Genomic DNA, 24,498 nt, shown 5'->3' with positions numbered 1-24,498 from the left:
GCTTTTCAGAACTCTGCAGGCAAGGACTTCCCTGGTAGTACAGTGGATAAGAATCCTCCTGCCAATGCAGGAGACGGGGATTCTACCCCTGATCTGAGAAGGTTCCACATGCCTCGGGGCAACAAGCCCGTGTGCTACTGAGCCCACACTCTCGGGCCTGGGAGCTGCAACGACCGAGCCCAAGTACCATGACTACTGAAGCCTGTGTGCCCAGAGCCTATGCCCTGCAAGAAGAGAAGCCCCTGCAATGAGAAACCCGTACCATATCAACAAAAAGTAGCCCCCAGCTCTCTGCAGCTAGAGAAAGCAACTAGGCTCCAGCACAACCAAAAAAAAAAAAAAAAAAAAACAAACCCTCCGGCCAAGAAATTGGAGACGGGTGCTTTAAACACTCAAAGGATTTTGTGGGCTCAAGGTCAAATTCTGAAGGATGACCCATTTGGCTGTTCTCACCCCACCGATCTGGTGGTTCGGATGCTAAAGAATCTGCCTTTAATGTGGGACACCGAGGTTCAATCCTTGGGTTGGGAAGTTCCCCTGGAGAAGAGAATGGCTAGGATCCTATGGACAGAAAAGCCCGAGAGACCAACTTTTTCACCCCACTAATCAGGCAGCAGGTGTAAACACAGGGTGCTTATGTCAGAGTGGACCCTGGGCAGCCCAGAGGAAGCTGGGGGCTTGGTGTGTAAGCAATCGATTTCTGGCTCTACTTTCTAGGGTTCTTTACCAGCTTGGTGATCTGGTGGTGATACTTGCTGTCCATGTCCACCTCTATAAAGGAGAACACAAAATACTCTCTCAGAATGGTATATTTGAAAGAAAATATGTTGAACAAAGGCTTTTGTATTCCCAGGAATGAGACATTATCAAAAGTTTATCACTTGGTTATGATAATTACTGCAGTTTCGGATCTAGGGGATTTATCCTCTAAATACTTACGCACAACTGCCCGTCCCCCACGTCCCCACAAGAGGGCATCTCCCTTCATGAGCCAGCACCCTGGATCACTCTTGCTACGCACAAAGTATTTTCAGCCTCCCCTGATCCGCTCTGCCATTTCACATGGTTGGGTCAACCTTTCCTTCACAAATTTGGGGTATCATTTTGATTTTCAGCCTACTTAAGATATATTAGAGAAAGAGGCTAAACGTTGTCAACATTGCTTTAAGAAGTAATAAGAAGAGTTGCATTTCTGGGTCAGTTGTGAGCAGGCCTCCACACCTCCTCAATGACCTTCGAATGTTCAACTTATCTACTTAAAAGAAAGCTTTGAATTCCTCAAGTTATGTATGATATAAAGAGGAAGTGGCTGACAACTATGCAGGAAAAAGTGCTGTGTCTGGAGTTAAATTTTGACTTTTAACATCGTCACTTACTTACCAGCTCTATGGTCCTGAGTAATTTAACCTTTTCAGGTCTCCACTTCTGAATACACATTGAGAATAAATAATACATATCTCGTCAACTTTAAAGGGTTGAGTAAGATAATGTAGATGAAAGTATTCTGATATAAATGAGGGTTTATATCAGTGTAGGCTCGGAGCCTCATATAGAGTAGGGTCTCAATAAATGGAAACTGAATTGAAGGGTACGAAAGAGTCACCACTAATTCCTATGGCAACTTGATGAGTAATCCAGGGGTGAGGGATGGCGAGAAATCCTGCTGGCAGATTTTACTTGGGTTTAGCATGCTCCAATCTGCTTTCCTAACTGACACCAGGACAGAAGTAATGAACTTCAACATCTGGTTATATGGCGCTAAGGAATCAGTTCAAATGAACAAACACAGGGAATTCATTTAATCCTCGATGGCATGGGCCCCCTGGAAAGGCAGGCAATAGGCCTGCCCTCAGTGAGTATCTGGAGAGGGCAGATGTCCAGCTGAGGGACCGGGGAACTGCACCCCTTCCCTTCCCCCTCCTGTCCCCTCACCCCCATCCTGCACCTGCCCAGCCTGCCTGCCTGCCTCCTCCCCATGCCCGGGACCTGGGAGCCCAGGCTGGGTGCTTCTGGCCTCTTCCTTCTCCTCTTCTGCTTGTACCTGTAGCTGGTTTCATTCACCTAGGGACTTAATTTTTCTACGGTTCACTATGTTTCCTGGAACTTTACCTCTCTGCTTCGAGGTCAGAGATGGTATTTCAAGTGTCTTTTGAGTCCACTCAGCCCCTGTCTGAGGACCAGGTCTGCAGCAGGTGATAGCTGGTGAGGAGCCCGGACACCTGTGAAAGTGCTGGGCTCTGGTCCTGAAGGTTGCGGGCATATCCTTCAAAGGACTGAGAGCAGGACAAGGACCTGCCTAGCCCCGTATTTCAGAAAGACGATCTTTAGGGCGGACTTGATGGGAGGCTGGGAGAGAGCGAAGCCAGATTTTAAGGGAAAAACAGGTTCACAATCCTTATCTGAAACCCTCAGGTCCGCATGTGTTTGGGGTTCAGAACATCTTTGTATTTTAGGAAAGCAAACCAATGCCTATACCGCATAGCCTACACCATCCCAGGCAGGGTCTGGGTGCTCTAATGACTGGATAGTCTCAGGGAGTGGGATAAAAGCTGCACATCACTTTCAATCGGTTCTGCCAGAGGAATTTTTAAAAACCTCAAGTGTTCAGAGCTTTTAAAGTTTATGGATTGAGAGAGAGACTGTGGGTTGGTGTTTAAAAGAAAGCCTTCTAAGAAGGATGGGTCTTGCTGACCAAAGACACTTGTGTTTTGCTGAATGCCTGGAGTGGATCAAGTGGAGCGGTCAGGGAGAAGCACTGCTCAGCCCATAGAAGGCAGGGTGTCTGGACTGTGGGCAGAGATGGGCAGAGGGCAAAGAGGGGGGCCAGCAGGCTGGTGCGGGGTAGATGCTGAAGCCACCCAAGCAAGCCAGGCAGAAGAAGCTGGTGGGGCAGACAAGGGCTTTTAAGAACAGAAATGCCGAGTCCTCAGTTTGAAATCATCTGCATTGTTTTCCATAAGTCCCCCCCGTCTGCCCTCACATGCCTGATGCCCGCCTACAATAGGACTAATAGAAGGATCAAGTGAGTCACCTAGGTAACTTTAAAATTTCTAGTAATAGTGCTAAAAAATAAAAAGAAATAGTGTAATTGTAATAATATACTTTATTTACCCAATACATCCTAAATAGTGTCATGTAATCAATAAAAGGGTTTCCCTAGTGGCTTAGATGGTAAAGAATCTGCCTGCAATGCAGGAGACCTGGGTTCAGTCTCTGGGTTGGGAAGATCCCTTGGAGAAGTAAACAGCTATCCACTCCAGTATTTTTGCCTGGAGAATTCCATGGACAGAGCAGCCTGACGGGCTACAGTCCACCAGGTCACAAAGAGTTGGACACGCCTGAGGGACTAACACTAAAAATCAATAAAAAATTACTGAGACCTTTCACTTTTTTTTGGTACCAAGTGTTTGGAATTTGGAGAGTATTTTACACTAACAACCTTCTCAGTCCAGACTCGCCACATCTCAGCAGGGAGCTGTGCCTGGCGGCTCCTGGACTGGGCAGTGCAGCCCTAGATTTCCCAGGGGCCTCAGGGTTGGGTTGGGGAGTGGCTCCCAGGCCCTACTCCCAGTTCTGTGCTGGGTGAGTCTCCCTGGGACTCTCATAGATTCAGTGCTTCTAGCCCTGGACAATCTGACTCCCAACAACCGGGGGATTTAGGCCAGGTGCCTTATCTATGAGCACGAACACGTTCTTCTCTAGTTAGATCTTTTAAGAAAGGCTGGAAGCATGCCTTGACACTGCAAGGGAAAATCTGGAGTACGAGTTTCCCCGTAAAAACTCTGATTTTACATGCGTGCCCATAGCTTCAAGGCATGGAGCAGGTGGGACTATCCCTGCCCCCACTCTTTTCATTATAAATGAACACGTTTAGTTTCGACAATCGTAATAAAGAGATTTCTCACACTAACAACAAAGCCCTACATTCTCACTTGTTTTTATTGGTCAGAGATTGGATTTCATTTGTAATGATTAATCCTGAGACTCTGCGAGCACTTATACACACTTGAATGCCATAAAATAAGGGAGCTGATGAAGAAGCTGAAATAAAGTATCTGCAAAAATAAACATCACAGGGTCATTTTTCTCTGGCTAAAGAACTCTGCAGAATCTCTGAAAAGATGACCTATGTGTGGGAACAGCCCAAACCATACCAATAAGGCACTTACTAAACATGAGTCATCCAGAACAGCCCCGCCGTGGAGGCACCCACTCCTCAAAGCCTGGTGCTCCCCGCCCCAGTTAGCCATCCAAGCCCATTCAAACAAAACTGATTATTTTTTTAGTGAGGGATGTGGATAAAATTCTCAAATGAATTGCCTGAGAAGTCTATTTGACATATGATCACCTAAAATCTTGGCTTCTTATAGGAACTATAAAAAATTTCATTAATGTCACACCAATCTCCAACGTCCTCCTACCAGCAACTTGTCATTTAACAGCATCAAGTCTCAGGTGACTTATACACAAGAAGCTAAAGTGACTGCATCTCTGCCAAATAGTATGCAATTATAAACCAAGTTTATCCTGTACTGTCATTTAAACTTTAAGTTGCATTCCATAGAAAAGGTATTATGCATTTCATAATCCAGGGAGTATGTCAGCAACATGCAGTTACATCTACCCTCACTCTGTTTTCTACAAAAGAAAGAGAATCAAGTTATGCTTGTTACTGTTCTATATTGTTCTCCCTTATGCACCAGACACGTGGTCTCTGGAAGCCCAGAACTTGGACTAACGAAAGGTCTACACGTGGTATGACACAGCGTGTAATTTCTATGTTCTGGTGGGATTACTGACGGCCACGGAGAAGAAGGCGGCCAGCCTCTCTGCTCTTTGCTCTTCTCTCCCACCATCTATTTCTTCTGAGATCCCTGCCCTACCGTGGAGATTTAAAGGTGTTAGGTCTCTCAACCCAACTTTTCTTCCCACCTCCAGGAAATAAAGCCCACCTGGCTCTTTCTAAGTAGAGACTGGAAGAAGGAGGGGAAAGCAGGTGAGGGGTACGTTTCACAAGAGTTCAGGTCAGGTTCCTGCAGATCTGCGAATACTCAGGGCCATGTGGGGTCCTGCCACATATGCAGCTGAGTAGACCTGTCTGTGGCATGAGATGGCCTTCTGTCCATCCCTGACCTGGGTGTGGAAGTGGTATGTGTGTGTGTGTGTGTGTTTGGAATTGTGGATATTTTACCTTGAAATAAACTTTCCAACTCAAAACTGACTGTTAAGAGTCCAGAGTTTTTATAGAGAAAGAATATATGGAAATTTCAGGTCTACAAGGAAAATGTGGTAAGAAAGAGCAATGAATAAGATGATGAGTTATGCTTCCAGACATACTTCTACTGTAAAGGCTACTTTTGTTTTAGATAAGCAAAGCGTTCTGTTCTGAAAGAAAGGTCCTTGGGATGAAAATAAGAGAAAAAATAGGTCCTAGTAAGAATCCAAGTCCTGATAACTGTTTTTAGGGTCTGGCAGCTCTGCCACATGTTCAGAGCTGATGACTGGTAGATCTGAGGATCTGAATTCTCCTCCTGGTTCTAATGGTAACTATTTAGCCATAAACTTCCTTGTGGCTTTTTTACAATGGGAATAAAGAACCCAATTCCCAGCCTTCTTTATAGGTTGTTGTTGAAGAAAATGTGATAAAGTGCTTTGAAAGACATTATTTTATGAACATAAATGCAGTAGTAAACAAATACCTGACTATGAATTTGCATGCCATTAAAAGACACCTACTCCTTGGAAGGAAAGTTATGACCAATCTAGATAGCATATTAAAAAGCAGAGACATTACTTTGCCAACAAAGGTCTGTCTAGTCAAGGCTATGGTTTTTCCAGTGATCATGTATGAATGTGAGAGTTGGACTATATAAAGAAAGCTGAGTGCTGAAGAATTGATGCTTTTGAACTGTGATGCTGGAGAAGTCTCTTAAGAGTCCCTTGGACTGCAAGGAGATTCAACCAGTCCATCCTAAAGGAGATCAGTCCTGGGTGCTCATTGGAAGGACTGATGCTGGAGCTGAAACTCCAATACTTTGGCCACCTGATGCGAAGAGCTGACTCACTGGAAAAGATCCCGCTGCTGGGAAAGATTGAGGGCAGGAGGAGAAGGGGACGACAGAGGATGAGATGGTTGGATGGCATCACCGACTCAATGGACATGAGTTTGGGTAAACTCCAGGAGGTGGTGATGGACAGAGAGGCCTGGTGTGCTGTGGTCCATGGGGTCACAAAGAGTTGGACACGACTGAGTGACTGAACTGAACTGAACTGAATATATCCACTGCCTGTATGACAAGGTCTCATCTCTAACATTCTATGTATGTTTTTTCTCTCTAAAACTTCTCTGTATATTCCCAGCCTGTTCAAAATAGAATTCCAAGTGCGTATCATCTGTAGGACTGGGCAATGCTATGTTGTTTCTGGACCTAACCCAAAGTTCCAAGAACCAGACCATCTCTAAACTTCTTCCCAGTTTGAAAACTCATCTAATCTAAGCAACAACAATTTCCAGCCAGGAACCTCTCCTATTTGCCTTTGGACTATTATTTTAGCAGCTTATTATTATTTTTTTAAAGCTCATTTCTCCATCCCATGGCTACGTGTCTTCTGACACCACTAATGATGGAGTGCTGGGGGCCAACCTGGGCATCTCTCCCCTGCTGACTGTCCAACAAGAGCCTGCCTGTGACTCACGCCTTGGGCTATCCAGCACTGGGGTGCTGGGTGGCTGTCACCATAATGTTTACAGGATTTGGAAATTCCACCTCAAGCTCTACTCCAAGGGTGTTGATCCTGGCTAGCTGCTTTCATGAAAAACAATCCAAGCACCCTGCCTCACTTGGGGAATCTGGCATTCTTGGGCTTTTGATACTGAGACAGTGGAAAACTTTATCAGTATCCATGCTGCCAATAATTTTTATCCATTTGAGCACTTAATCTTTTACACATTTACCCAGCAATTTCCAAGGCTTACGACGGATCAGAGTTAGCACTCTTCTGCTAGAAGAGAATACCTCATGGTTCTGATAGACATATTCATAGGCAACATGTGAGAACGTTTTAGACATTTAGGCATCAGCATTTTATAATGTCCATTGCAGAGTCCTTGTATATGTTTTGTTGGAATTACACTTCAGCATTTCATTTTCTTTGAACAACTGTAAATAGTATTGTATATTTTAATTTGGTTTCTCCTTGTGGTCAGCATATAGAAGCCTAACTGATTTTTGTGTGTTGATCTTGTATCCTGTAATATTATAGAACTTGTTCATTAGTTCTATTTGATAGGTTCTTTGGGATTTTCTATATAGACAAGCATGTTGTCTTCAAATAGACACAGTTTTATCTCTTCTTTTCCAATATATGTCTTATACTTATTTTTTTTTGCCATATTTTAGAGGCTAGAATTTCCAGGATGACACTGAATCAGAGTGATGACAGTAAACATCCTCATCTCGCTTTCACTCCTAGAGGGACAGCATCCGCTCTTTCACTACTAAGTATGATGTTAGCTGTGGTTTGCAGATGTTCTTTGCGAGGTTGAGGAAGTTCCTCTAGAGTACTGAGAATTTTTATAATGCATGGGTGTTAAATTTCATCAAATGTTTTTTCTGCATCAATTGATATGATCATATGCCCTTTCTTCTTTAGCCTGTTGCTATAGTTGATTACACTGGTAGATTTTTGAATACTGAACCAGTCTTGCATACCTGGAATAAATCCCACCTGGTCATGAGCATGGTCTTTTTATACAATGTAAGATTTAAGTTAACATTTTCTTAAACCTTTTTTTAAATGTCTAGTTTATGGGAATATTGGTCTGTTATTTTCATTTTTGTCTTCGCCTGGCTTTGGCATCAGGGAAATGGCCTCATATGATTTGGGAAGTGATCCCTCCTTTTTCTTTTTCTGGGAGAATATATAAAATTAATGTTAATTCTTCTTTAAATATACGGTAAAATTTTGCAGTGTAACCATCAGAACCCGGAGATTTTTTTTTTTTTCAGGGTGGAAGCAAATTTTAAACAACAAATTTCTTAAATAGTTACAGGGCTATTCTGTTCAATCCCTGGGTTGGAAAGATCTCCTGGAGAAGGGAAAGGCTACCCACTCCAGTATTCTGGCCTGGAGAATTCCATGGACTATGTCCATGGGGTTGCAAAGAGTTGGACACGACTGAGTGACGTTCACTTCACTTCACTGTGGTTAAGTATTTCAACTTGGCTGAGTTTTGATAATCTGTTGTTTCCAAGAAATTGGTCCATTTCACATAAATCACCAAATTTATGTGTGTAGAGTGTTCACAGGATTATCTTATCCTTTTGACATCTGCAGGGTCTAAAGTGATACTCCCAATTCACTCTTGATATTGATTACTTGTGTTTTCTCTCTTCTCTTCAATCATACTAGAATTTTTTAAATTTATTCAAAGAACCAGCTTTTTGCTTATTAATTTTCTCTATTGTTTTCCTGTTTTCAATTTCATTGATTTCTGCTCTCGGCTATATTATTTCCTTTCTTCTGCGTGTCTTGGTTTTTCAAGTTTCTCAAAGTAGGATTTAGATAATCGATTTCAGATCTTTACTCAATTCTAACATAGTATTTAGTGCTGTGAAAGTGAAGTGAAAGTGAAAGTTGCTCGGTCATGTCCAATTCTTTTGAGACCCCCATGGACTATACAGTCGATGCAATTTTCCAGGGCAGAATACTGGAGTGGGTAGCCTTTCCCTTCTCTGGGGGATCTTCCCAATCCAGGGATCAAACCCAGGTCTTCTGCATTGCAGGAGGATTCTTTACCATCTGAACCACAAGGGAAGTCCATTTAGTGCTGTAAATTTACATATTGGTGTTGTTTTAGCTGTATCCTACAAATCTTGATATGCTGTCTTTTTTGTGTGTATAATTTTTCTTTCTATGTATATTATAAATTTCCTTTGAAGTTTCCTTTTTGACCTATGGGTTATTTATTTAGAAGTATGCTGTTTAATTTCCAAGTGTTTGGGAATTTTCCTGTTGTCTTTCCATTACTGACTTTTAGCTTGACTTTGCTTTGGTGAGAGAAGACACTATGATTTCAATTCTTTTAAATTTGTTAAGTTTTTTTTTAAATGTAACAGAATAAGGTTTATCTTCATGAATGTTCCATGGGAGACTGTGTATCCTACTGTTCTTGGGTGAAGTGTTCTATCAACATCAATTAGATCCTGTTGTTTGATGGTATGGTTCAGTTCATCTATATCCTGTCTAGTAGTCTATTAATTGCTTAAAGTAGGGTTAAGTCCTAACTATAATTGTGAATTTGTCTATCTATCTTTTCAATACTATCAATTTTTGCTTCACGTATTTTGAAGTGCTATTATTTCTTCATACACATTTCCAATTGGTATATCTTCTTAGTGGGTTGACCCTTTTATCTTTATGTAATTTCCCTATTTGTCCCTAGTAATTTTATTTGCTATAAAATCTACTTTTTAATATTAATACAGCCACCCTTGATTTTTTAAATTAATTTTTACATGATGTATTTTCTGATATTTTTACTTTCAATCTACCTATGTCATTATGTTTGATGTGAGTTTCTCGTGGACAGTAAATAGTTGGGTCATTAAAAAAAATCAACTCTACCAATCTCTATCATTTAGTTTCTGTATTTAGACCACTCACATCTAATGTGATTATTGAAAATGTTAGGGCATAATTCTGCCACATTGTCTATTGTACACTGTTTATTCCTTTTGCTTCCTGTTCCTCTTTTTTCCCCTTCATATGGCTCACTAGTACATTTCTCGGAGCTTCATTTTGATTTATTCATGGTGTTTTTTTAATATGGTACTTTGTATAGTTTCCTTAGGGGTTGCATTAAGTAGTGCCACACACATAGATAACTTATCAGTCTACCGGCGTCCACTTTGAAGCATAGAAACTTTACCACCATTTAAGTCCCTTTATCCTACAGTTTACCCTGGGATCAGAACATAGCTTTAGAAGTCTGGGTCCAAAATATGTGTGGTTGCTGAACTTGAGGTGTGACCTTGAGGTCTCAAGCCATTCCTGTACCAATAACATCTTATTTGTATAGGCACTGGGCTTGCAGGTACTTCATGTAACATGAATTTAGTTTAAAGAAACATAAGAATAAAACCATCCACTATAGCTCAGATCTCAGATGTCTGATAAAAGCCCTAGGCAGATGGTCAGATTCAATATATAGTTCATACCTGTGGCTATAACTGGGTAAAATGAAGTACTGGTCTCAGAAGTTGCAGATCCCACCATGAACAGCCACTCCACTTTTAGGATTTGTTTTTACGCTAAGTCACTTCAGTTGTGTCCGACTCTGTGCAACCCCATCGACTGCTGCCTTAAAACCAACAAGCAACTAATCATGTTTCTTGCCCTTTATTGCTTTTCAAGCCCCTAAATCATCCAGTGAGTAGAACAAAGCACACAGTTCTAGATCATGGAATGTATTGTGTTCCCAGGTCAGTGTGCTAATCCCTGGCTGACTCACATTTTGGCATGATCGGAAATATACTTTAGATAAATTAGTCATACAGTTGGAATGAAGAAACGGGTAGCAGGAAGATCATGCTTCCATAGAGGCCTGGGAACAAAGCAGGGAAGGCCTGAACAAAGGTATGGCTACAGAGACATAAAGGAATAGAATTATTACACGCAGGAGAAGCTTCGGAAATAGAATGTGAAAGGATACAGCAAGTGACTGGGTTCTGGAGCTACGGAAGGAGACAGAGTCCATGGTTTTGACTCTGGGTGGCAGCACTAACGAAAGAGAAAGAGCCGGGGGGTGTGGTGGAATGGAGAGGAATGTGAGGTTCTGAACACATAAGAGTGTGCGGTTTTGGTGACTGGCTGGAAAGACTGGTTAGCAACTTGAGGAAGACATCAGAGTTAGGGATCTTGATTTGGGAGGCTCCTGGACAGAGGCGAGAGTAAAAGATGTGGGAATGGATGACATCACCATTAGCAGGCTGCTGAGAAAAAGAAACATATCAAAGATTGAACGTTGGTAAGAAAAACAACAACAACAAAACAAATCAAGGGAGTGTAGCTGGATAGCAAAGAGCAGATGGTTCAAAGCAGGCATGAGCTGCAGGCATAGTCTGCAAAGACGCCACGAAAGTCAGGGACTGGGAAAGGGCCACTGGTCTGGCCCAGGACAGGGAGGTCATGGCGGCACACAAGTCCAGATGCCAGAAACCAGACGCAGGGGACAGGAAGGCAGAAAGGAGGGCCCACGGGAGGTCCGAGGACGGGAGAGAGAGAACAAGCAGGAGAGCCCGGCAGCCACAACGCTTGACGGGTGTGGCTATTTGCTCTGGTTTGGGAAAACACCAGAATGTTGCAGGCTGGGAGGACGAGTACCTAAGGAAAGAATGAACCGGGGCTGGAGAAGGACAGAGGGAGGAGATGAGGTCAGGGAATCAGAAGGGAAATGGATCAGGCATTTCTTCCTCTGGGATCGGAGGAAGCAGCGGGACACAAAGCTAGGGAAAAATTTAAGGTAGAAACAAAGCAAGTACAGGATGCTGCTCCAAAGCCTCTGAACACACAATTACTCTTCTCTTTAACCTATGATGCTTCTCTTGTTGAAATCTGTGTGATTCCGCTGGGGCCTAGGGGGTTTCCAAATCTGACTAACTGGGAAACTTAAAAAATACAGATTCCTAGGCTCAAACCCAGCCCCAGTGAATAAGAATTTCTGGTGGAGGGGGCCTAGGAATCTGCACTGTAAAGCCTCCTCAGTGATTCCTATGGTGATCTGGGTTTGAGACCTCCAAGCATGTTTTTAACCAAAGACGTGTATTAGAATGACAGGGGCAGGCGCTGAGTCCTCAGAGCACAGCTACTGACATTTCCAAAAGCTCCCCGGGAGATCTGGTATGCACCCTGGTTAAGAACCACAGTGAGGAGATGGGACTGAAAAAGCAACCTGAAGGATACTGAAGTCACCATACAGACTGCTTCTCTGCTCCTGACATCACCTGACAATTTCCTGTGGACATTTTTCCTATCAAAACAGCGCCTGCTCCCAGCCTGGCTGCTGCAGGTGGACTGATATGATTGCTTGCGACTTGTCAATGCATTTCCGAGGCAGCCAGGCCGGTGGGGAGGTCAGCTCTGCTCGTTGGAGAGAGACTGGCTTTGGAACTGTTTTTGCAGCTCCTTTAAGTGAAAGCATATAGAAAAACATTGCTCTTTCTCTGAACTAACCACACACTGAACCTTATGAAAGAAACAGTAAGATGCAGAACAGAGACGAGGTGGTAGAAAAAGCCACATTTCACTAATTCAAACAAAAATCTGATCAAGTAGATTCATAATTAATTTGGTCTGAAAATTCCTTGCCCTCTTCTTTTGATTTTTTTTTTTAAAGCAGCAGCAATAATACAATAACAAGTACAGAAATGAGAACCTGACACATGCTTGTCTGGCTTTGAGAGAGGCTGCAAGCCCAGCCCTTTTAATACCTCCCAGAGAAACATTTTCTTTTATCCAAAATGGTGGTGTGATCCAGTCCCTGCTCCAACAGCCCCAGTGCCTCATCTGTTGGAGTCTTTTAAGTTTACGGCACAGACGGAAGCTGTCAGTTTCTCTCTCTTTTTATAGGACATTCACATTTGCATTCTCAACAGACAGTACACGCCTCAAAGGCCATATTCCCCCCAACATAATAATCCTACGCTTGAAATATGAACAAGATAATAGTAGCATGAAAATATTCTTACCCCGATGAAGGCTGGCTCCAGCTGTGACTTAGTAAGTCAAAAACTAGTAAACTTGCTTGTAATAACATCCTAAAAATTCCAAAGGTTATTTTCCCTCATCCACAGTTAAAAAGCCATCTCCTACAGAACAGTGTCATGTCTGTGACGTGTCCAGGATTAAGGCAAGAGAGTTCTTGGTTATAGTAATTTGTCTGGTTAGAGATTAAAGAAAAAAAAAAAAAACTTGACTTGAGCTGTCAGTTAATATTTTTCACTTAACAACAACAACAAAAAAGCCATTTTCATGCTTCACAGGAGAACTGTGTGATTTTTAAACAGGTAAATTCTCCTCCGTCTCTGGCATCTGATAGTTTTTTTGCATGTCAGCGTAAGCAAGCAAGCAAAACACGACCGATGAAGTTTCAAACGCGTCTTAGTTACATAAACGGAAGTTAGCTTTCTTTGATATAGAATTACCGAAGCATCTCACTGAAAAAGCAAAATCCTCCTTGCAATTAATAAAGAATCGGGGTATTCTAACCGAGCTGAAAACTAAGAACCTTCAAATTCCAAATCTTTCCATTCCTGGATGAGCTTTGGTATTCACATGTTAATAGGATGCCTGCTTTTTTTTTTTTTTTGGCCAATGTTCAGGCCAAAGAGTCTGTGAAACAGACTTTTTCCATCTTATGACCTGTTTTAGAATTTCTTTCTTGCAAAATCTTAGTTATTTTGCTTGGTAGATTGCCTGAATTCATTCTTATTTTCTCTCTCTCCTATTACTTTATCTCTCTCCTGTCTCTCTTCTCTCCCACCTTTCCCCTCTTTTTCTTCTATTCTTTGATAAATTATATATTTAAATTAGAGTCCACTTGGACCTACAGTCTATGTCTGAATTGGCAGGGTTGCTAGAGTTAGCAAATAAAAATACATAATTCCTAGTGAAATTTGAATTTCAGGTAAAAAATATGCCCCCCACCCATTTTTTTGTTTTGTTTTGTTTTTTTAAGTGTAAGTATGTCTCAAATGGGGCTTTCCTGATAGCTCAGCTGGTAGAAAATCCACCTGCAATGCTGGAGACCCTGGTGGATTCCTGGGTCAGGAAGGTACCCTGGAGAAGGAACAGGCTATCAACTCCAGTATTCTTGAGCTGCCTCGGTGGCTCAGCTGGTAAAGAATCTGCTGCAATGCAGGAGACCTGGGTTCAGTCTCTAGGTTGGGAAGATCCCCTGGAGAAGGGAATGGCAACCCACTCCAGTATTACGGCCTGGAGAATCGCCATGGACAGAGGAGCCTGGTGGGTTACTGTCCATGGGGTCACAACGAGTCGGACACGACTGAGCGGCTAAGCACATGGTACACGTCTCAAATACTGCATGAGACATACTTACACTCATAAACTATTCCTCATTCATCTGAAACGCAAATGGAACTGGGTGTCTTGTGTTTTATCTGGCAATCCTAGTTTAGAGGTTAAACAGAGGGACATGAAACAACAAAGACTTCCATTTACAACTCCTGGCAGAAGAGACATTTCCACTCCTGTCCTTCTGAATGCCTTTGGTCTAGGTACAGCCTCCTCTGTGGCATTACTTCAGTTTATTTTTGATCAACCCAGTTTGAATAAAAGATCCACAGGGGGTACCACATCCTGACACTGAAGGAGTCCACTCAGAGCTCCAGGGCTGACCCAGTATCACCGGAATCCAGAACTTGTGAAACTGGTCCCTCAGGCAACACGCGATCTTAGTGCAAGCAGATACCATACAAACACTTGAGTTTTTTAATGGCTCACTTTTCTTCCAAGTTTGAACCTCGCATTTAATGCTTTCAAAGGCACTGGATTCTGCTGTTCTGACTCTGAGACTGTACAGCATGATTGGGAACAGTATGATTAAAAAAAAGAAGAAGAAGAATTCAAATGTACTTCAAAATGTAATGAAATGATCACCTCTTGGACATTCTGAGGGGAAAATAAAAATAATGATATGCCACAGACATTTAAAGATAAGATAAACACATTACGCTAATTCTTAATTCAAGTGTTATTTTCCAACATCTAAGTACTCCCAGGGGTATCACACAATTTAGAAATGCTGTTCTCTAGTTTACAGACACAGTCATATTCAGTATTTGGAAATAATCTGAAGTCTAATAGCGGAAATGAAGGCTGTAGAGAAGTGCAGTTAAAAGCATGAGCTCAGGCGGCAAAATGAGTTGAAATCCCAGCTCTGTCACACAATGGCTGTGTGACTCTGGGCAAATTACTTACCCTCTCAGTGCATCATTTCCCTTATCTGTAAATGGGGATAACCATCCCAGAGAGCTGTGAGAATAACATGAGTAAAATCTTAGAACAGTGCCTAGCACAGAGTAAATGCTCAGTAACTTTAAGGGGTGAGAGTCATACGACCTAGCCAAAACTGTCAGCAGGAAAACAAAACTCACAAAAGTAAGAGACTATCTCCATTTTCACAAGTGACTAGTGAGAAAAAAAAAGATTTTTTTGTTTTTATTTTTGTGGTCAAATGGATAACATCTATTTTTTCAAAATTAAAAATAAAGATATTTTATGCATTTATTCATTAAAAAGTCCTCTGTTTTAAGAGGAATCTGCTTCTGAAAGTAGCATCACCCTGTTTCAGGAAGTAAGGCTGTAGGGTCACCAGTTCTACCCAACTACTGGTTGTTCTTCTCGTCTCACCCTGCTTATTAATTTTCCTTACTTGCCAAAACTCCAAAAGCAAACGAATAATACCCTCTCCCCCATCCCTACAATCCGATTAATCTAACTCAATCCTCTCAGTTTAGTGTTAGACAGGCTTTCAAATGAAACAGTCCCCAGTTGCCGGGTTTCCTGCCATCTGGTGATGCAGAACTTCACTTTTTGTGTTTGGAAGTGGCGGCTGAGCCCGGGCAGTGCTGAGGGCTCCAGTGCAGCCCGTGCTTCTGCAGTCTGAGGTAGTGTCAAAGAAAGGGTGCCTTCAAGTCTGACACTTGCAGGGGAATTTCCTTGCTGGGTCACGCTACCTATGAGAGCTCTCTGAGCCTGGGTTCCTTACCTATAAGAAGGGAGATTCTAATGCTGTCGATGTTTTCGAGTTGCTATGAGGATTCAAAGAACTGACTCGTCTACAGGGTGATCCTGTGTTCAGTTTACACCAGCTGTCCCTGCATCGCTGTTATATATTGTACAACCCTCCGAGTTTTGGAAAGCATCAGCACGCAGTCTGGTCTACAGTTAGTATTCAGTATTTGTAACCTCTTCATCATGATAAATATATACCCCCATGGTACTATTTGAAAGAAATGCTTTACAACCCGCAGAGCCATCATTTTTAAAGCAGGAATGGCCTTCTTCACACAGCAGGGTGAGTGCATATGTGTGAACGTTTTGTCACCTGTCCATTATTCCTACAGTCCCTGTCCCTATGTGTGTATGTGTCTGTGTGTGCACGTTCAGTTGGGCCTGACTCTTTACGGCCCCATGGACTGTAGCCTGCCAGGCTCCTCAGGCTCCTCTGTCCATGGGATTTTCCAGACAAGAATACTGGAGTGGGTTGCCATTTCCTCCTCCAGGAGATCTTCCCAACCCAGGGATGGAACCTGTGTCTCTTTCATCTCCCACGCTGACAGGTGGATCCTTTTCCACTAGCGCCACCTGGGAAGCCCATTTGTACTGCTCAGTCATTTAAGAAGCTCGAAGTGGAGATGGAATTCTCTGTGGCAGAAACTTGAGGGCAGAGGCTTAAATACTTTACATGCTTCAGGGGGATCATGTGAACACTGCTTTACCAAGACACACTCTGCCAACAGCAGAAGGCCCTTTGAGGTGAGCAGGTGGGCCAGGGCTGGGGAACTGTCCTTTGATGTCTGCCAGCTTCTTGGACTGTCAGATGAATTCCAGACTCCAGCCCCTGCTATTTCCAAGACCTCCATCACTGTGCAGAAACACCACCGTGACTCATGGCCTGTAACCAGGCTTCCTCCTGACTCCGCCCACAAGCCTCCTCTGGGTTCTGGGGCTACAGCTCTCTAAACTCTACGGTGGGAGAGCAGACAGTCAGGGCTTTTAGGGAGAGGCCGGCCTTTTGCTCAGAAACAGGATTTCTTTCTTCCTATCCTACTTCATGAGCTCTCTGCACCAGACCTAAAGCAGTGCCTCCAACAGGGATCTCAGCTCTGTCACTGCCAGCTTGGGAGGTCTCCCTCGCTGAGACCTTGCCTTTCCCTTCTGTAATATGAGATGTAGTAAAGTCACTGGACTGTTGTGAGACTGAAATAAGACAACGTGTCCGGCAGAGTGCTTGGCACTAAACAGACACTGAATGCATGGGAGTATCATGTTGGCACCAGGCTGCCTGAGAAGGGACCAGCATTAGAGAGAGGCATGCAGTGCAAAGAGAATCTGTGATCTGGGGGTGGGAGGGATGGGGAAAACTCAGGTTGTAAATATACAAGCTCTGCATTTTGCAGATTTACATTTGATTAAAATCCACAGAAAAGAAAGAGCAAATCAAGCTAATGGTATTTCTGAAAGAAGAAATACGAAATACACAGTGGATGTATTCAAACCAGCCTCTCTGTTACCCTACATTTATTCATTTACTCACACTAATAATCTTTTACTGAATAAGTATTATGTTCTAAATGCTGGGCCGGGCTTCAACACAAGAATATGAAGCAGCTTTATGAAAGAAAACATTTGGATGAAGCATAATCACTCTGTTAATGTCAGGCAATATTTATTGATTATGTACTGCCATCAATACATATGGTAATATTTATTGATTTACCACAGTCTCCCTTGGCCAGAGTGACTCAGAAAAATACTGCCATCTGCTACAACCACACTGAATACAGAGACGCTCCAGTTTACTAATGAATGTCTCTTTGGACTGAATGAGCTCATTGCAAAGGTGCCAAACTCACTTCCACAGACTGTCCACCTTAATCATCAAGTGAAGGAAGTAGTTGCTTCTCTGGTTGAGTTAGAGGTTGGTGAAAAATAACCCTTCCTGTACAGCATTCACCCCAGATTACACGCTCCGTGAGGCTGTGAATGGGTCCTGAAATTTTCTGAGCTGTCACTCCCTTGAGTCAGAGTTTTCTTTGGCTCTACTACAATGCCTCGGGTTCTCTGAGGGGAGTCCTGCAGGGCTCCCTATAAACTAGCCTGTCGGGCAGGGTGGGCCAGAGAGAGGTCCCCCAGCAGACAGACTCCGTGGAGGCAGATCTTTAGACAAGCCTGGTTTCCTCCCCTGTAAAGTGGGAAGGAAGAACTCCCTCTCCAGGCTGTGAGGAGGCTGGAAGAGCTCGCCCTCATCAGTGACGAGCCGGGGCTACAAACACGGCAGGCCCCTGCACGCCATGTCCTTTTCTTCCCTTACCCCCTCGGCACAAGTTATTAATATCTCGTTTGTTGGTCAGTAACCTTTACTATGCTTTGTGAACCTGGGTTGACAAAAATGCATTTGTGTGGTTTGACTTGCATTAAAAAAAAATACTAAGAATAGAAAACGTCAGCGTCACGGCAGGTAATGTTCTGTGACATTTTTGTTTGAAACATACACTCTCACAGGATGTGATGTATGGCTGACTGAGAAGGTTATGTTTGAAAATTTGAGATGTGTGTATACTCCGAAGAATGAAAGCAGGAAGGGATATTTGTATACTCATGTTCATAGCAGTGTAATTCATAACAGTCAAAAAGGTAGATATACTTCAAATGACTATTGATGGATAAATGGATAAATAAAATGTCTATACACACGATGGAATATTATTCAGTTTTAAAGAAAAAGAAAATGCCTTTTTAAAGAGGAAGGAAATTCTGACACATGGTACAACACGGATGAACCTTGAAGACATTATGCAAAGTGAAATAAGTCAGACATGAAAGGACAAATATTGTCTGATTCCACTTCTATGAGGTGCCTAGAGTAGTCAAAATTATAGAGACCGAAAGTGGAGTAGTGGTTGCCAATGGCTAGAGGGAGGAGGAAACAGAGAGATATTGGCTACAGCAATTTATTAATTTGGTATTAATGAGAACAGAGTTTCAGCTTGGGAAGATGAAGATCTCTGGGAATACTTGGTGGTGATGGTAGCCACAGAAATGTGAATGTACTTAATGCCTCTGAACTGTACACTTCAAGATGCTTAAAGTGATAAATTTTATGTTATGTGTATTTTATCACAATTAAATTATAAATCCTTTAAATTACAAAAAAAAAAGCTTGAGAAATCCTGACCTAGCTGACACCTTGAGGAGAGATATGCTTGGATGAAATCCAGGTATAGAGAAAATAGAAAGCATGAGTCCAGGGGAACCAAACAGGAGATGGGATCAGACTGCCTATTTGGTCGAAAAATTTTCTTTTATGATCTCTGGGACTATGGGCCTTTCAGTCTGGCGTAAGGATATGGAAGTTAAGGTTTGCAGTCTTGTTCTGGGATGGCATAAGTTCCAATCTACATTTCTGGATTCATTTAGTATTTTAACCTGACAGTACAACTAACACAAAGTGAAAGTGAAAGTGTTAGTCAGTCGTGTCTGAATCTTTGCGACCCCATGGATTGCAGCCCACCAGGTTCCTCTGTCCATGGAATTCTCCAGGCAAGAATACTGGAATGGGTAGCCATTCCCTTCTCCAACGGATCTTCCCGACATCCTCTGGGGTCACAAAGAGTTGGACATGACTGAATGAACAACAACCAGCACAAAGCAACATCTAATTTCCTTCTCAGATAGAACAACTTTCTGACCCCTCCTCCCCTTCAGCAATGTTGCCCATTCCCGGTTGGACCAGTTGGTCCCTGAAGGCCGGGTCAAAATATTCCCTCCATATCCACGGGACACACCACACCCCTTGAAGGCCTTCAATCTAATTTCATCTGTGTAAGGAGGGAGTCCAGGGAGCCCTAAACGGCCTTCCAAGGTTATTTTTTATTCTGTGCCTAAGAGTTGGAGAAACGGGATCTGGCCACTTTTCTCTAGACAAAGGGCCTATACTAGATTTCTCATTTTCCTAGCAGACAGGATCCTGGCAAATGACTTAAACAGATATAGAAAGGAAGTCTCTCGGGAAGCTACCTCATGGGCTAAAAGAACAGTCACAGTTCATCATTTTAGACACGGACTGCTACGGCCAAAATAAATATCAGGAAGGTTTCAGATTTCTCTAAAAAGAAAATAACCTCTTTTGGTAACAGTTCTCAAATCGACTTTGATCTCTCAAATTCCAAAACCTATTATATGATTAGTTTCTATAATCTTATTATTAAAAGCACATGCATAAGTGAGAGATCTCTTCATACGTTTAGCACATAACTGTTCCTTTGTATATTTTTCCTCCATATTTAACATTTTCTAAGGTAATACTAAAATAGGCATATGTTTATTAAATAACTATGGGCTGTGTCCCCTCTCCCAAACTTATATGTTGAAATCCTAACCCTCTATGTAATGGTATTAAGTGGTATGCCTTTGGGAAGTATGAGGTCATGAAGGTAGAAGCAGCACGAATGGGATTAATGCCCTTATAAGAAGAGACACAAGAGAGTTAGCTTCCTGTCTCTCCATTCTTTGCAGTGTGAGGACACAGCAAGAAGATAGCCACCTGCAAACCAGGAAGTTTTGGCTTTGGCACTGAGCCTGCTGGCAATTTGATCCTAGGCTTCCTAGCCTCCAAAACTATGAGAAATAACTTTCTGCTATTTATATTGCCGCTGAGTCGATGGTGGTTTGTTATACAGTAGCCTGAATTGATGGAGTTGATATAAACTCACTGATATAACATGGGTCACCTCTCACCTTTATAAACGACTCACAGGTACACATCAGACACCTGGAAAGGAGCTCTGGATATCATTTAGACCCACTTTGTTCCACCAGTCTGTGATACCCAAGTCTTCCAAGATGTTTAACATTAGCAGCGGTGGAGGTGAATTCTCCAGCCAACTCCTGGCTTGGAGTTTACCTCTGGGGAGAGGTAAAGCCATGAACTGTTGGCCTCTGGTTCTGTAGTCTGAAGGCTGGGGGAAGAGCACATTCCAGCTGACATTTCTGGAGAAAACTGACTACTCAGCCTTTTCTTCACAGCCTCAGCTTCACTAGGAGAACTTTGTAAACTTCTTGCTGCTCTTCAGTCTCTAAGTCATATCAAACTTTTTGCAGCCCCATGGACTGCTTTCCTGTCCTTCACTATCTCCCAGAATCTAAGTCAAATTCATGTCCATTGAGTCGATGATACAGCTAACCATCTTATCGTCTGTCACCCTGCTTCTTCTTTTGCCTTCAATCTTCCCCAGCATCAGGGTCTTTTCCAGAGAGTCAGCTCTTTGCATCAGGTGGCCAAAGTATTAGACATTCAGCATCAGTCCTTCCAATGAATATTCACGGTTGATTTCCTTTAGGATTGACTGGTTTCATCTTGCTTTCCAAGGGGTTCTCAAGAGTCTTTGTAAACTTTTTTTTTTCAGTTATTTTTATTAGTTGGAGGCTAATTACTTCACAACATTTCAGTGGGTTTTGTCATACATTGACATGAATCAGCCATGGAGTTACATGTATTCCCCATCCCGATCCCCTCTCCCACCTCCCCTTCTACCCGATTCCCCTGGGTCCTCCCAGTGCACCTGGCCCAAGCACCTGTCTCATGCATCCCACCTGGGCCGGTGATCTGTTTCACCATAGATAATATACATGCTGTTCTCTCGAAACATCCCACCCTCGCCTTCTCCCACAGAGTCCAAAAGTCTGTTCTGTACATCTGTGTCTCTTTTTCTGTTTTGCATATAGGGTTATCATTACCACCTTTCTAAATTCCATATATATGTGTTAGTATGCTGGAGTCTTTGTAAACTTAACCCTTTCTAATTGTGTTATCTTTTTAAAAGGAGAGATGAAAATGCTCATTAAGCTCTGATCTGTACCAACTGCAGAGATAGGGTTGCTTTCTCTCTTCCTCTCTTTTCACCTTCTCTCTCTGTCACATGTTATTACTGCTGAATAGTAATAATAAGAATTTACTGAGTGCCTACTAGGTAATGGACCCTTACCATATATTCCAACTACTGTATTAACTTTGGAGAAAGAAGGCTTTGTGGGTTGCTCTAGTTCAGTTTGAGCTCATAATAGTTTCCCAGTCTTTTATTGTACAATGTGCGCACTGGGTAGACCACTTCCTTCCACCACATTTTGTTATTTCTTTTTCCTAGAGGTTTAATTGTTTGTGTTTAATCTGGCTTCCTTAATTTATGAAGGTCATTTTGAATCCTCATTTATTCTTTAAAGTTATTGCTATTTTGTTCAAATGCAGACGGGTCCTGCCTTAGGCCTTTTCTACAAGCCTATGCTTTTGACCTCAGACTTGAGCATTGATTAGCCAGTGGTGGGCAAATCTGGATTAAGCAAGCACAGTGACCCTGCCAAACTGCAGCCTTTGTTGTGTCTTGGAAATCTCCAGTTGCTCCTTATTCCTAGAACTTTTCTAGTAAAGATGTAGAATCTAAAAGGATTTCAGTCTGCTCTTCTGCTGCCTGTACCGCCTTAGTCATCTGCTCTAAAAAGCCATCACCATAGTCAAGGTCATGGAGGTTTTCTGTTTTTCTTTTCTTTTGGCTGTGTCATGAAGCATGCGGGATCTCAGTTCCCTGACCAGGGATCAAACCCATACCCCCTGCACTGGGAGAGTGATGGAGTCTTAACCACTGGGCCATCAGGGAAGTCCCCACGTAGGTTTTCTTCTATGCGACCTTCCAGGAGTTTTACGATACTGTGTTTTACATTTAGGTCTGTGATCCATTTTGGGTTAATTTTAGTGAGGAGTGTAAGGCTGTGTCTGGATTCATTTGATAATATGTGGATATACAATGTTCCACCACCATTTGTTGAAAAGACCATCTATATCCATTGTACTGTCTTTAATCGCTTTTCTGAGACCAGCTGATTATATTTATGTGGGTCTGTTTCTGGGCTCTCTATTGTGTTCCATCATATACTTATCTATTCTTCCGCTAAATACTGTAGCTTTATAGTAAGTCTTGAATTTGGGTAGTTTGTGTCCGCCAACTTTGTTCTTCTTTCTTATTGTGTTGGCTATTCCGTTAGCGACTTTAGAATCAGTTTGGTGATATCCACAAAATAACTTGCTGGAATTTTGATTCAGATTGCACTGAATTCAAAGATGATGTTGGGGAATTTGTTAATTTTTTATTAGAAGTATTCCATTATGTTTCCAATACGTTGGAAAGTATTTCAGTATTCCAATATGCCAGAATTGTTTATCCATTTACCAGTTGATGTATATTGGGGTTGTTTCCAATTTCTATCAAGAATAAAGCCAGTATTAAAATTCTTGTACTAATATTTTAAATGACATATGTTTTTCATTTTTCCCATGTTAATAATTACAAATGGAAGTGTGTGCCTAATTGCTGGGGAATGCAATACATGTGTGTATAAGAAACAGTTTTAAAAAATGGTTATGTCATTTTACACTCACAACAGCAATATACAAGAGTTTCAATTGCTTCATAACCCGTGACTATTTGGTGGTGTTGGTCTTTTCAATTTTACTCATTCTAGTGGGTATATAGTCATATTTCATTGTGGCTTTAATTTGCATTTCCCTGAAGATGAATATTATTAGTAAAATGAATGTTTTCAATTCCTTTTTGGCCACTTGTATATCTTCTTTTGTCTGTTCAAGGCTTTGCCCATTTAAAAAACCTGTGTTTTCATCATTTTGTTATTGAATTGTCAGAGTTCCTTACATATTCTGGACACAAAGTATTTGTCAGGTATATGTACTGTAAATACGTTCTCCCAGTTTGTGTCTTGTCTTGTCATTTCAATGACCATAGATTTAGAATTTTGATGAAGTCCAATTCATCAGGGTTTTCTTTTCTATGGTTTTGTGGTTTCTGTAAGAAATCATTGCAGGTTATAAAGAAATTTTCCTATGCTTTCTTCTAGAAGCTTTGCAGGTTTGGGCTCTTTATTGAGGTCTGTGGTCCACCTCCATTGTGTCTGGTGTGAGATTCATATGTTTCCCCAGCAGCTGCTCAAGCACCATTTGTTGAAGACTTGGCTTTCCCCACTCAACAGCTTAATGTCTGTATCAAAAATCAGGTGACCATATATTTGTGGGTCTATTTCCAGACTCGGTTCTGTTCCATTGATTTATTTCTCTGTCTTATGTCAATGCCACACTATCTTAGTTACTTCAGTTTTACAGTAAGCCTTGAAATCAGATACTGTAAGGCCTCCAAACTTGCTCTTCTTCAACACTGCTTTGACTACCCAGATCCTTTGCTTGTCTATAAAAATTTGCAAGGCAACTTGTCATTTTCTATAACGGTGTCCTATTGCCCTTTGATTAACATTGTGTGTACTTGTATGAGAACTGACATATTAACATTCAATTAGCCTTCCAATTTATGAACTTCTCTCCATCTAAGTCTAAAATTTCTCTCCTCAAGGTTTAATGACTTTCAGTGTATAAGTCTTATATGTCTTTTGCTAAATTTATTAAGCATTTTATATCATTGTAAACAGGGTGGCTTTTATTTTATTTTGCAGCTATTTACTGTTTATTGCTATTAGAAACACAATTGAGTTTTGTAAACTGACCCTTCTAAATTCATTTATTGGTTCTAGTGCATGTGTGGTAAGTTGCTTCTGTCATGTCCAACTCTTTGGATTCTATAGACGGTAGCCCACCAGGTTCCTCTGTCCATGGAATTCTCCAGGCAAGAATACTGA

General features: G+C 42.0%; 1 protein-coding gene across 1 annotated transcript in view; it reads right to left on the bottom strand.

Annotated features, from left to right (window-relative positions):
* AFF3 (ALF transcription elongation factor 3) overlaps positions 1-24,498 on the bottom strand; it is a 558,198-nt gene that overhangs the window by 150,725 nt on the left and 382,975 nt on the right. The window contains exon 10 of the mRNA XM_065929723.1: positions 15,001-15,054. Within this exon, the coding sequence (XP_065785795.1) occupies positions 15,001-15,054 (54 nt within the window). The remainder of the gene's footprint in view (positions 1-15,000; positions 15,055-24,498) is intronic.

The sequence above is a fragment of the Muntiacus reevesi genome, chromosome 3 (assembly GCF_963930625.1).
Source record: "Muntiacus reevesi chromosome 3, mMunRee1.1, whole genome shotgun sequence".
Classification (NCBI taxonomy): Eukaryota; Metazoa; Chordata; class Mammalia; order Artiodactyla; family Cervidae; genus Muntiacus; species Muntiacus reevesi.
The sequence above is the reverse complement of the archived record's forward strand: the minus strand, read 5'-3'. Positions and strand labels throughout refer to the sequence as shown.